This window comes from Phodopus roborovskii, unplaced genomic scaffold (assembly GCF_943737965.1).
Source record: "Phodopus roborovskii unplaced genomic scaffold, PHOROB, whole genome shotgun sequence".
Taxonomy (NCBI): domain Eukaryota; kingdom Metazoa; phylum Chordata; class Mammalia; order Rodentia; family Cricetidae; genus Phodopus; species Phodopus roborovskii.
The window spans coordinates 3,679,429-3,693,510 of NW_026126485.1; the positions used below are offsets into that span (position 1 = coordinate 3,679,429).

At 44.3% G+C, this 14,082-nt stretch overlaps 1 protein-coding gene across 1 annotated transcript in view; it reads left to right on the top strand.

Moving 5' to 3' along the window:
• The first annotated feature begins 552 nt into the window (after window positions 1-552).
• Actn2 (actinin alpha 2) overlaps window positions 553-14,082 on the top strand; it is a 67,891-nt gene continuing 54,361 nt past the window's right edge. The window contains exon 1 of the mRNA XM_051194749.1: window positions 553-834. Coding sequence (XP_051050706.1) covers window positions 709-834 — 126 coding nt within the window. The 5' untranslated portion in view covers window positions 553-708. The remainder of the gene's footprint in view (window positions 835-14,082) is intronic.

The following is a 14,082-nucleotide window of genomic DNA, read 5'->3' on the forward strand; positions in this document are numbered from 1 at the left end:
AGAGGGAGGGGAGGGAAGGAGAGGAGGAGGGAGAGAGAGAAGTCGACAGACACACACAGCAGGGAGAAGAGAGAGAAAGAGAGAGGGAGAGAGAGGGGGAGAGAGAGGGAGAGAGGGAGAGAGAGGGGAGAGAGAGAGAGAGAGAGAGAGAGAGAGAGAGAGAGAGAGAGAGAGAGAGGAAAGGGAGAGGAAGAGAAAGGAGGAGGGATATTTTTCAGCTAACTGGTGTAGACCCTGTAGACTTTGCAGCGTGTCTTTGGAACCCGTGGGTGCGCTGCACAAGGTGGGACGAGGTCCACAGGTGTCATCTCCCCAGTTCTCTTTCCTCTCTCCCTGGTCTCTCACTCCACTCCAGGTCGCTGTCCGAGGTGCCCTGGGAGCCAACAGGGAGCAGGGGTGGGAGGAGTCAAGGCGGCGGGACCGGGAGCGGGGCTATCCTGCCAGCCAACCGCACGTGCTGGAAGCGGGGGAATGGGCGGGGTCTGTGTGGGCGGGGCCTAGTGCACGTGACTCTCAGTGGGCTATTAATCCACCGGGCACTGCTTGCCGGCGTGCTGGTGCTTCGCCGGAGACTCTGCCGCCCCAGGAACTGCGCGAAGGTCACCGCAGCCCGCCGCCTCTCCATCCATCAGCCATCATCCATCTTCCATCTGTCTGTCCATCCCTCGCGCCGCGCTCGCTTCCCAGCCGCCCCAGCCGCCCAGCGCCATGAACCAGATAGAGCCCGGAGTGCAGTACAACTACGTCTACGACGAAGATGAGTACATGATCCAGGAGGAGGAGTGGGACCGAGACCTGCTCCTCGACCCTGCCTGGGAGAAACAGCAGAGGAAGGTCAGCAGGGTCCCCCACACGTGTCTGTGCCCCGGTCCCCATGGGGTGGGGATGTCGCCGGCTGTGGCCACTAGAAGAGGCCCCCTGGTGGAGGTGCTGTTCTCCCAGCCCCTCACCCCACCCCACCCCACCCCAAAAGAAAGGACAACACATCCAGGAACAGGCAGGACTCCCTGTGTGTGTGTGTGTGTGTGTGTGTGTGTGTGTGTGTGTGTAAGTGTGTAAGTTAACATAAGTCGGAAAACAAATGATGTTCAAGAGATTTTGTTAGGCTAGAATCTGAGATTCTCAGGTCTGCTCTCATCCATGACCTTGGCCTAAAGTTGTTCTGTGACAGGCCCTGCTGTCATCATTTGTCCCAAGCCTGTCTCCCCACTAAAATAAAATGAAAACCCGCTCTTCCCGAAGTTCCATAGGTCTGGCTCAAAGGATGGTTGAAGACTATTTATTAAACATGTTGCACTCCTTAGAGGGTGATGATGTAGAACCCTAGACATTTACCCACAAAGTAATAATCATTTTACTCTCTATTTATAGTTCACTGAGGTAAGCACACAGGGATGAAGGAGGCAGCCAGCTCCTAAGAGCTCCCTTCCCATCCTGGTTGGTGCTCCCTGGGGCCTAATGGAACATTCCACGACTTCAGGGTTTCTTCTTGATCCTCTTGGCTAAAATAAATAGGGAACACTCACCAGGAGGCTAAGTTCTACCTCGATTTGGCTAGGCAAGAGCCTGGATGGTTGGGCAAGACCACAGACTAAGCCAGCATTGCAACAAAAGCTAGTTGCCCAAGCCAGTGCCTCATGCCTACTCTTCTCAATTTTTTTTTCTGGGCATGAGGAAGGTGGATTTCCCTTCTAGGAGACTACTTTTAAGTAGCTACTTAGTGTGACAATGTGTACACAGTGAGTGTTTAGTGTTGGAAATCTATGTGCCATCTCCCCCAGTGGTGTGAGCAAGCTGGAGCAAGGCCTCATGCTTGGGTAGTTATCAAATAACCAAGCGTGACTTTAACATCTGTATTTATTTTTTCTTGTCCACTCTCTCTTAAATTCTCAGTAATGATTCTGTTCTTACTATTGCTTTGAAACCTGGATGGTGCTACCTTTCCACCCCCACCTCACTTCCTGAGGTGTCTGTCATTACTCCCTTTGTTGGAAACAAGGGATTGAGACCCATGCATTTAGAAACTGAGGCTCATGGCCTTGAGGGTTATACTTGTACCGTCTGGATGTGTTGGTGTGTGATCACTTGGTAAGAAGTTGAAAAGTGGCTTTAATTCTAGCAATGAACATTTTGTTTCCTTTTTTAATTTTCTCAACAAGCTTGATTACATTTTTTCATGGCTTAAAAAATAACTCAGCTTTTATGTTTTTGTTTTGAAGATTGGTCATTTCTTATGAGGAACAATAAATAACACAGCTTAGGGATAGAACAAGGAGACTACCCATCATTTCTGAAAGCCAGAGTCTGATTCCAGAAGTTTCTGTTAATTGTAGGAAGATACAGTGCAAAGCAAGTAGAGACATTGCTAGATTCTGAGGCCACATCCTTATGCTTTTGGCAATTTAATTTAAAAATGTATTTATGATATTTTGTGTAAGTGGTATTGTTCAAATTTTTTGTTTTAGTTTTAGGATTCCTGTGTGACCTGTTACTACCATTGTAATAGCACTTGAAGTACGTGCTGAAATATTACCTGACCCTCTTCAAAAACGTTACAAAAAGTGTAAGACAATCATCATTTCCCACCTAAGATGTATTGAGCTGAATGTGCTATCACATGCCCATAATCCCAGCACACAAGAGATTGAGCCAGGAGGATTGCTGCAAGTTGGAGGCTAGCCTGGAATACACTGGAAAAAAGGAAAAAAACAGATAGCTTAGATAGGTGTTGGTAATGCTAGGGGAAGCAAAGCCTTGACTTGCTCAGAATACAGACCGGAATGGATGTGCACACAGACTTTTCCACTTTTGGTAGAGAACCTGCTGCTGTCAGTGAAACTGTATGGAACCATGAGCTCAGTGCAGCCAGAGCAGTGGCCTCTATATTTGTCCTATGAGCCACTGTTGGAAGCAGGAGTGGACAAGATGCCATTGTTTCTATTGTGGGCCACAGTCTCTGCACTTGCCATTTCAGTGATATGCTGGGTATGTGATCTGTCAACAGATGCTGGTGGCTCTAGATGACGTTGGTGGCGTGCTAATGGATGTGGTGCCTAATTATACCCACAGTTCAGAGGCTTGGGACTGTGGTAATCCCTGCTCCCCCACCCCCAGCCCCAGTGTGGAATGCATTGCCGAAGAAGGCCTCAGGAAGAGTGGAGTGCTTTTTTTAAAGGTCACTCAAGAGTTCTTGAACTTAGGATATGTGTGCTGGCATGTCCTCCTTATCTGTGAGGGGGTATTTAGTCCATGAGGTAGACTCTACATGATCTATAAGGAAGATTGTGTTTTAAGTTCAACTACAACTCAAGGAGAGGAAAACAGCTCCTGTACTGTTAAGATTTAAGATAGTAAAGAAGGCTAGGAATGTAGCTCAATTGGTAGTATTTGTCAAGCATTCAGTGGGTCCTAGGTCCAGTCTCCAGTGCCACATAAACAGGGTGTGGTGGCCCACGTCTATAATCTCAGCACATGGGAGGTAGAGACAAGAGGATCAGAAGGTCAAGATCATCCTCAGCTACATAGTGGTTTTTAGGCCAACCTGGAATGTATGAGATTCTGTCTTTAAAAAACAAACCAGGAGACAGGAATGGCAGCAGAAAGTATCAGGTTATACCCAGAGATAGAGAGAAATTTTATCACACAGGACAGTTTAGGGGTTTTCATTTCCAGGTAAGTTAGGCTGCCTCCATCGCTTGTCAAAACCTTTAACGCTGATATTCTCCCACACACGTGGGAGTCTAGAAACAGGCTTCCTCTGGATCAAGCAGTATGCTCAGCTTTAACCTGTAGGCAAGTCTAGGAGGATGGAAACCTGTCACAGCAGTAATCCTGAATATGCACTGTCCCTGAAAGTACAGGACCACTCTCTAACCTCATGGGAGGGGAGAGCAGGTCTTTAAAGAGAAGACTTAACTGTTTCCATACCTAAAGGGTTCTTTGTCCTTAATTGGTATCAATTCCATGATTACAACTTTTCTAACCTGCAGACATTCCAGTTTGGCTGCATTCTTTCCAGTTTAGATGTCCCCATTCTCCATGGAGCTGTCTCCTGTCAGTCTGGCCACCCCAGTAACATGTGGCCATGTTGGATCAGGCAGCCTGGAATGATAGGCTTGTGGGAGCAGCTGGCTATGGGGTAGGGATTAGACTGAGAGGTCAGGATCTTTTGGACTGCCCCTTATGTGTTCTGAGTGGGCTAAGGACATTTAAGGGCATAAAGTCCAGGCCCTCAATATTTCAGATTGGACTCGTGGCTTCATACCTACTAGCCAAGTGCTCCTACCACTGAGCCACACCCCTAGCTGTGATATGAACTCTTGTGTGTGGTTGTTCTCAGGAAAAAAGGAACCATTGGACAAATGAGCAAATTTGTGGAATTTCTCCGTCTCAGGAGACCCTGATGGTTCTCAGCTCTGCTTGGTTCTTTCTGTTGAACTGCAGTTGAGTTCATGTGTCTTTCAAGCCTTAGTTTGTTCATTTATGAAACAAAGGTAAAATTCTTTCATACATCATCAGATTGTACTTCAGTCAAGTGTTTGCACTGAGTTAGTTTGAAGGGGTTTATATACTATAAAGTGGTCCATATGTATTAAATACTACTATCAGCATTATAAGGCAGTGCTTGTTAATTTGACCAATTGGCCCAACAGTCATTAGCACTATTCTTGGACTTGGGAGGGTGAATGAAGTATAAGATTCAATCCTTGCCAATTGAGATGTACTATTTTTGACAGTAGTAAAATATATACAACATGAGCTGGGCATGTAACTCAGTGGTAGACACTTGCTTAGTATAAATACACAAACACACGCACATGCACACATGCACAGGCATACAAACCCAGAATAAAATATACATAATGTAAAATATACCACTTTATTTTAGCATGTATTTATTTAAAACAAACCACTTCAGCTATTTATTTTTAAAATGTTAACTTTTTTTGTATTTGTATAGGTGCATGAGTGCTGTGGCTATGCATGCCATCAATGTTAGAGGATATAGATTGAGGATCCAAATCTGGTTATCAGGCTTGGAGACAAGCACTTTTACTCACTGAACATCTCACTGGCTCCCAACTTTAACCGTTTTAAGGGTACAGTTCATAGACATTATGTACATTCACATGTACTATTAATTGCCCAATGTTTTCTATCATCCCATCCAGAAACTCTCCCCCTTTCTGTGACTGCTTCCTATGCCTCTTCCCTATTCCCAAGCTAGAGTACTTTTTTTTTTCAAGACAGTCCAGGCTGTCCTGGAACTCACTCTGTAGACCAGGTTGGCCTCAAACTCAAATTCACAGAGATCCTTCTGTCTCTGTCTCCCAAGTGCTGGGATCAAAGGCCAGCACCACCACCACCAGACTCCCTTGTGTACTTTTTTAAAGATAAGATTTGCATGTAATATTTAGAGCATAAGAATTGTTTAATATCAAATGCTGGATGCTCATCGAAAGCTTATAACTTCTGGGAGGTGGAATAAGGAGAATCATTGTGGGTGGAGAATAATAAGGAGAGAGTTTACAAAAGGGTAGAAGTTGAGCTGGGCTTGCTCTGAAGTGGTTGCTAGCTGAACAGAGAGGAGAAACAGCCTTCTTGAGTAGAGAAATTGTGTGAAACCCTGTTGCAGAATTTGGAGGGAGATAAGGAGGGGTAATCGCTAGAATATAATTGATTTCTACTCAACTTTTTGGCACCAGCAAGGCAGCTTCTCTCCAGTATTTTATGTGGAGCCCCTACATTGAGGAATGAGGGACAATTTCAGAGGCAAACATGCAGAGAGGTGAAGTATAAACAAGGTACATCACTAACTTTATGATTGAAGTCTAGCTCTATATTCTTGGGCTTATTGTGAGGAAGTGTAAAGGCAGACAACTTCACCAAAATTGAAGACACCAAGACAGGTTGTAGACAGAAAGTGTGGTCAAGTGGATGGCAGTGGGTCTTGCAGCCAGGCAGATGTGGATTTCATTCTCCAGGCAACAGAGCTTCTGAGGGCTGAGCTAGGAAGAGCCTTGCTTATGGAAGTTTACTGTTTCAGGGTTGGTTCAGTTGGGGAGGGTCTGAGATGGAAGCCTGCTATGGTGCTACAGGGATAGAGTGATGACTGTTAGAACAAACAGTTAATGGATGCATTGTCCAGGGAGGCATCCACTAGAGAAGGATGGGGACCACATAACCATCCAAACCATGGTAGGCTGTTGGACCAATCCAATTGAGCAGATGTGATCTTCCCACTGAATGTCCCTGCACCTAGGACTGGAGACAGAGGTACTGACAATAGCAGTGTCTAATGAGGAGAATCTCTTTATCAGCCAGAAGACTGTCTAGATGAGAAGCTAATTACAGGCTACAAGTTCTACACGGGGCATGAATGGCTGTGTCCAAAGTGGGTAGCCCCCGTGTCTAGGGAGGAGAGACTGGAGTTCTAGATAGCCTTATAGGGCTGGAGAAAGCTTTTGGGAGTGGAAAGATAAGGAAGAGGTGAGGACAGACTCTTATGGGAGATTTGGGAAGCCCACATATCCCACCCAAAGAAACAGTTGTTACAAATACATGCTTAGTTTTCCTGAGAGGTTCTAAGATGCCCCCAAATCACTGTTTTTGTCTTTTGTCACTGGGAATAGGATGTGTCCTGTCCTTTCAGGCAGATTCACCAAGTAGGAAACGTGAGACCAAAATACGATTTTCTATGCATGTGGGAGGAGGAAGAGAAGTCTTAACTGGGAACCTTAATTAACACAGTGTCAGAGAGCTGTCAAAAAGCCCAGCAGTTGGTTGCTGCAGCTAGGAGACGCCCATAAAAAAGGCACAGGCTGGAGTGGGCGGGGAGCAGTGCAGAGGAGTTGGTATGGAATCCGTTGGAGGACAGTCAGAACTCTGCCTCCGTTTCCCTGGGAACAGGACTAGTTCTTCCAGAAGGAAGGGAAAGCAAATAGTGGGGAGGTAAATTTAAATGCTTTGCTCCGCCGATTTCAAAGGAAGGGGACTCTTAAGTGCAGGAACATTGTCTCCTATGTGTTCAGTGTGTGAGGGGCACCTGTGTGTGGCTGGGGGGGGAGATGCAGATATTAGGTGTTGTACTCTTTCATCGGTGAGATGAAAACTCCTGATTCAGCTAGATTGCCTGGCTTACTCCAGAGAGCCTCCTGTCTCCGCCTCCCCAGCACTGGTTTGATAGACATACACCTCTGCAACTCACTGTTTAATATGTGATCTGAACTCAGATCTTCTTGTTTAAGCAGCAAGCTCTTTACTTACTGAGCTCTCTTGCCAGCCCTAGAAATGGGCTTTTCATAGACATTCCAGGAAAGTTTTAGAGTAGTTTTTTTGTTGTGTTCCGCACAAACACACATCTGAGCACAGGCTCACCCAGGCATAAACACACACTCTTCCCCCAGTGTTCTGAACTGGAAAGTGGCAGGTATGGGAACCCCAACCCTGGTGGTGAGGAGATGATGAATGAACACAATGTGTCGCTCTGTCATTCTCTATCGGTTAAATAAGGATCAGGATAAACAAATAGGCTGAATAGATGTTTATTCAGGGAGAAATAACTTACAACTTAGACAGATGAACACCAGGAAATTCAACCCGATGCTCTCCTGTCCGAGTCAGGCCAGCAAGAGATCTTTTCCGGGCTCTCTCTCCGACCTCCCTCTCCGACCTCCTTCCACAGGTCACTTCTGCCCATGGCTCCACCCCCAATGGGCGTGGTCAGTGCCACAGAAGGACTATTTCACTACAATTCTCTTTATACAATCACTGATTACTGTATCAAGATGCCATTCTGCCTCCTACATATGTGGTCCATCAGTTCCTGGTTCCCGTGGTGTCGCTCCTGAAGTCCTCTAGACCAACCCCTTCTCCTCCTCCTATTCTTCTTCTCCTTCTTCCTCCTCCTTCTTGTCCCATTTCTGAGTAACTGAGATCACAGGGTCGCACAAGAAACCTCATCTTTGAAAGTCACAAGGAATCTTCAGACTAGTGAAGTAGAGGAAGGAGGATGGAGTTCAAAGTCACCCTGAGCTCCTTACTGCATTCAAGGCTAGGCCAGGGTACGAGATGCTATCCCAGAACAGCAACAAAAGGAGTTTTCAAGGGACTTTGTAATAGTGAGACAAGATGTGATGACAGTAATTGCTGGGGGAGAGGAGATCTTGTTTTTCTCTTGAGATACTGCATATGTATTGGGGTGGGGGGTTGATTATTCTGATTTCCCTAAACTGTGATTACTTATTGCTCAACACTGTGAAACCATTTACCCATATTGTCAGACTCCGACTATATTTAAAGTTCACTACTAGGACCACAAAATAGCCATGCTGTAGAACTGAGCCTGACCAGCTGCCTTGATCTTCAGTGGCTTTAGTGTGCATTTCAGAGAGTGCAGGAAGTGCTGGGGAAATTAAACTGTGGCATGTGGCTTGAGGAAAGATCAAGGCTAGAGTTCAGACAGAGGTGGAGAGCAGGGAGGAGTACAGGGGAGGCAGTAGAATGAACTAAGAATAGAGGACTCCAGAGGATGAGGTGACAGCGATGACTGTGGAAGACATCCTTTTCTGCATGAAGACATGCATGAACTACACAGCTTGGGACTGTGTAAATTTGTCAAGCTGTCTGATTTTTCCTTCTGGAGAAATTGCAGAACTTCAATGGTGATCCCAGATCTACTTCCTGGAGCAGAAACCTGAACTCTGCTACCATGGAATGGAATAGCTCTTACTTCAAAGCAAACTAAAGCTGTGAGGGATTGTTTGAGGATATGTGCTTAAGTCTGTGGCGTAACCCTTCCTGCCCCGAGTATGGCCACTGGTAGGCTTTATTGAGGGTGACAGCATTGAAAATTTGTAAGGATTCCTAAGGAAAATAGATCTTAACATACCAGGTATAGAATTAAACACCAACATTAATTTATTACACACATATTTTCCCCCTTCTTTCGAAGCAGTTTCAGTTTGTGGTAGCCTAAACACTTGCTCTTTCCTGCCCTGTCTTCCAAGTTCTGGAATTACAGGCACGAGTCACTCCTTCAAAGTCCCTATTTCATCATTTAAAAAATTAAGGAGACAGACTGTCCTTCCATAGGTATTTTATCTTAAGATTAAAAAACACAACTATTTTGCACATTGGATAATTTAAGTCATGAAAATGGTAAAAGACACACAGAATTTTGTCAGCTCAGAGATTCACCTGTAGAGAATATTTTTGTTTGTTTGAAACACATTGAGTCAGTAAGATGGCTCAGGGGTAAAGACACTCCCCACTAAGAGTGACAGCTTGAGTTTGATTCCTGGAACCTACATGATAGGAGAGACACAACTCCTGAAAGTTGTCCTCTGACTCCCACTTGTATTCACACATACAGACACATAATAAATGTAAATTTAGAATTGTTTTTTGTTTGTTTATTTTTCGAGACAGGGTTTCTCTGTAGTTTTGGAGGCTGTCCTGGAACTAGCTCTTGTAGACTAGGCTGGTCTCGAACTCACAGAGATCAGCCTGCCTCTGCCTCCTGAGTGCTGTGATTAAAGGTGTACGCCACCACCACCCAGCTAGAATTGTTTTTAAAAGGAAACAAATATACTGATGAAAGATAGATGGTCTGCAAAGATATAACCTGTGGGTTTACTCTTCCATTCTATTTCAGTTTTATGCAATTTGAGGTGATTGATGATTCTTTTGAATATTTTGACCTATGTTAGATTTTTGGAGAAGGACCTTTTCTTTTCCTTCAATACAGCACTAATCCCCAAATTAAAAGCAAAACCCAAGCAGACAGTAAAAGTGGCATTTTAATGCATGAATTTCCTTTTCTTTTTGTTGGTGGGTTTTTTAAAGGTGTATGTTGGAAGAGATTTTGGCACATCATTCCTGGTACCCTAAACTCCTCACTGTATGAAGAGAGGCGCAACTGTTTTGAGAATTTATAGACACCATTTTAACGACATGTATATCATCATTCAATTTCACAAAAATTGTGCAAGACACGATGAAAATGTGTCATCTTCAGCTTTTACTCAGAGATGTTGAGTCGCCTGCTGAATGGCTACTGAAGATGAGGAAATGGTAGCTAGAAAATGCACATAGAATTCTGTCTAGGTGAAAAAGATGGCTTTTATCTCACAATTAAGATTTTGTGAAAGAATAGAGTTGCCAGTTGTTTTATTGCATATTTTAGATTTATAAGTGATAAAAGTAGATTTCAGGTTCAAGCTCCTTAACTATAAGGGTAGATTAAAACATTGGGGGTAGCTAAAGAGTTGACTTGCTGGTTAAGCGCACTGGCTGCTCTTATGAAACATCCAGGTTTGGTCCCTTGCATCCACATGGCAGGTTACACCCATCTGTAACTCAAGTTTCAGGGAACTTGAACCCCTTTTGTGGTCTCTGTGGGCATTAGGCACTAGACATGCACACAAGATACCCAAAGAAATACAAATTAAAAAGGAGATATTCAACTAGTTCTGTTTTTGGTGCTGTCTGCTCAGATCTGTAAACCAACAACTCAGAGCAAAAGTGCAGAATTTTAGCTGGGGCTGTAGCACAGTTGGTATAATGCCTGCCCCAAAGCATGAAGCTCCAACACTGTATTAACCCACTGTGATGGCCCCTAGAATTCCAACTTAGCAGCTGAAGGTAGGAGAATCAAAAGTTTGAAGTAATCCTCAGCTACATAGAGAGTTCAAGGCCAGCGTGAGTTACATGACATTCAGTCAAAGAAGTCTAGAATTCAGGACATCTGGTTTTTTACTCATCTGAAACCTCCTACCTCTGTGGGAATGCCCGTGCATCTGTGAGTTTTTTATTTCAAACCTTGCTAACTAGGAGCATCTGATGAGAATGGAAATTCTTCATTTTAAGCTCTGAAGTACACTGTCATGCTAAGGCTTTCTTCAAGCAGAACTCTACTGGTTGCTTCATCCAACAGAAATGCCACAGTAGGAGGAAGGAACCCCAGGAAAAGGCAACCAGCCTCTCTCACAGTTTTTGAGGACATTGCACACACAGCTCATGTGTGGGGGTAACTGCTTGTGTGTTTGACTTAGTTCCTGAACAAGCAGAAGTCAGGAGCCCAAGTATTTGAGCGTGCACATGCATCAGGTGAGACCATATGAAGTTCAGGGCCATCAATGGCTCAGAGGGTAAAGGTGCTTGCACTTGAGTTTAATCCTAGGAACCCAAATGGTAGCAGGAGAGGACTTACTCCTGAATGTTGTCCTGTGCTTTCTCTACTTTAATTGTGGTATATGTACAGCCATACCTTTCCCCCACAACACAAAATAAATATATGTAATAGAAAGAAATTAAAACATGAAATTCTTAATGCTGACTCCCCATACTACATTTTATATGTGAGAGAGAGAGAAAGGGGGAGAGAGAGAGAGAGGGAGGTAGAGAGAGAGAGGCAGGGCAGGTAAGCATTCTGCCAACTTCAGCCCTCACCCTACTTTTTGAGACAGCCTATTGCTATGCACCCAGGCTAGTTTTGAACTAAAAAATTCTCCCATCTCAGTCTCTCAAGTGCCAGGGTTAAAGACTGGTTCCTCTATGCCTGGCTACTGCTTTGCGACTATTGTCTGCCTTAGTCAAGAACACAAATCCCTCAAGTGGAGTTGCCTCCTTCAGGGAAGCAAAATATGGTATGTTCAAAGTCAAGAGCCGAGGTTAGAACTGTCCTGCCACAGATGTCTGTCTGTCTGCAGGAACACATTCCAAGGTCAGAACTCCCTGGAGATTCAGCCTAAAGTATTGGAAAATGGTAGTGCAGAGAATCACATTATGTTTAAGTAAATGTTGCTTTTATTTCTTTGACTTCTTGTTAAGAAAAATTTCAAAACTATGCAGAAACAGATAATAAAGTACACCCTCCCTTTCGTCATGGGGAAGAGCCAAGTGTCATAAGTAGGGGCTGCTCAATTTTTAAAAGAAAAAGGGATAGTTGCAGTTACAAGCACTTTGCGGGAAAGCACCTGAACACTAGGTAATGGGCACTGGGGGCTTTGCCAGTATTTTGGTTTTACTTTGCCTATTTTTCCAGTCTAGGAATTGAATCAAGAGCTTCACCCACTGAGCTACATCTCCAGCCCCCTTTTTGCCTTATATTTTAACACAGGGTCTCAATAAATTGTCCAGGCTGGCCTGGAGCTCACTTTGTACCTTAGGCTGGCCTTAAACTTGTGATTTCCCTGCCTCAGCTTCCCAGTCAATGAGACAACAGGCATGCACCAGGAGGTCCTGCTGCTTTTCCTGGTTTGGAAGTCCTCCCTCCTCCCCAAGGTCCTGTTCTCCCTGCTCCATCTGTACCCCACTACCCCTAAGACCCAAGTTCTAATCTCTGATGCTCCTGACATGATATTTTAATCATAAAAAAGGTTCCTAAGACCCACCTTTCTGTGATAACCAGTATTTTATTTTATTTTTAAAGATTACTGATTTTTTAAATGTATAGATGTTTTGACTACATGCAAGCCTGTTTACTATGTGGGTGCCTGGTACCTATGGAGGCCAAAATAGGGAGTTGGATCTCCTGGAACTGGAATTACAGACCACTAGGAACTTCCAGGTGGATGTGGAAACTGAACTTGGGTCCTCTACAGGAGCATCCAGTGCTCTTAATGGCTGAGCATCTTTCCTGCTGGAGGCCAGCTCAACTTTGTGTGTCTTTATTACTTTTTGTTCATGTTATGTGCAGCATACCTAGTTTCATAAGCATTTATTCTCATACTTCATGCAATTTGGTATTACTCTGTTCCAGGCATTAAGGATGCTTACTTGTACATTTGAGAACTAAAAGTTAAATGTTATTTAAATACATTAACCAGGAAGCTGGAGAGATGACTCAATGGTTAAGGGCACATTGCTGCCCCTCCCAAGGACCTGAGTTAAATTCTGAATGCCCACTCTTGGGTGACTTTCAATTATATGTAACTCCAGCTGCAGGGGATCAGATGCCCTCTCCTGGCCTTCTTAGGCAATTGCGTGCGCGCGCACACGCGCGCGCGCGCACACACACACACACACACACACACACACACACACACACGAAAACAAATCTTTAAATATCTGAATCAATAGCAAAGTCAGATATCTTGCTTTGTTTTTCTAATACTTTAAAACTTTTTTCAGAATTACAGGAATTTGTTTCTAAGTTTGGATGCTTGAGAATTTAGGGATAAAGTGTAGATAAATATGTTTACTATGTTCTAAAATCATGCTGAAGAAGGCATTTCTCCTTAATTCCCTAGTGAGGTACAGGTGGTGTGTCACTGTTGTGCCCTTTAAGGACTTGGTCAGGAAGCAGGAAAAAACCATGTCAGAGATGTCTGGTGTGTGACAGTGGCCTCTATTGCCGGTGCTGGCATCTGGTAACTGGATCTGCAGGATTCCAAAGGATTTATCTTTCTCAGTACCAAAGCCAGGACAGGGTGTACCTTCGTCCTTCGGACAGTAGCATGTGGTGTTGAAATATAGGGGTTTTCATATGAACATGAAAAAAGTCTTTAATTAGCACCATGGCAAGAGATGAACTTTATCTGGCCTGGTGGTACATGCCTGTAGGATCAGGAGCTCCAGGTCATCCTCTGCTACATAGAAGTCCAAGGCCAGCCTTGGCTACATAAGACTCTGAGAAAGATGAGAAAAAAGAAAAGGTACACTTCAGAAAACTAAGTTTTCTGGATTCTAACTAGTTTGGGAATATGGAAGATTAGTATAATACAGATAAACAGAGAAGAGAAAAAAATTGTAAATCTCAGCTAACAAATCTTATATAATTTGGGGATTAGGGTCAAAGCTCAAGTTGATAGAAAATTTGCTAGTTCAAGCTGCATGTGATCTTCCCAAAGTCCCCTGGCACTGCAATGTAGTGAGATATCCACCCCACTCACACCTGTTGCACTGACCAAGCCCATTGGGGTGTGGATGTGGCATGTGGGGTCTAGGTCTGGGGTCCTGGACCCCAGCTTGCTCTCTTACTTCCTGGTCAAAGAGAGAGCAAGCAACTGGGTCATCCTTGAAGCGGGAACCCACAACAGTCATCTGTTTCTGGTGTAAGTGGTTTCTTCCCGAATAAAC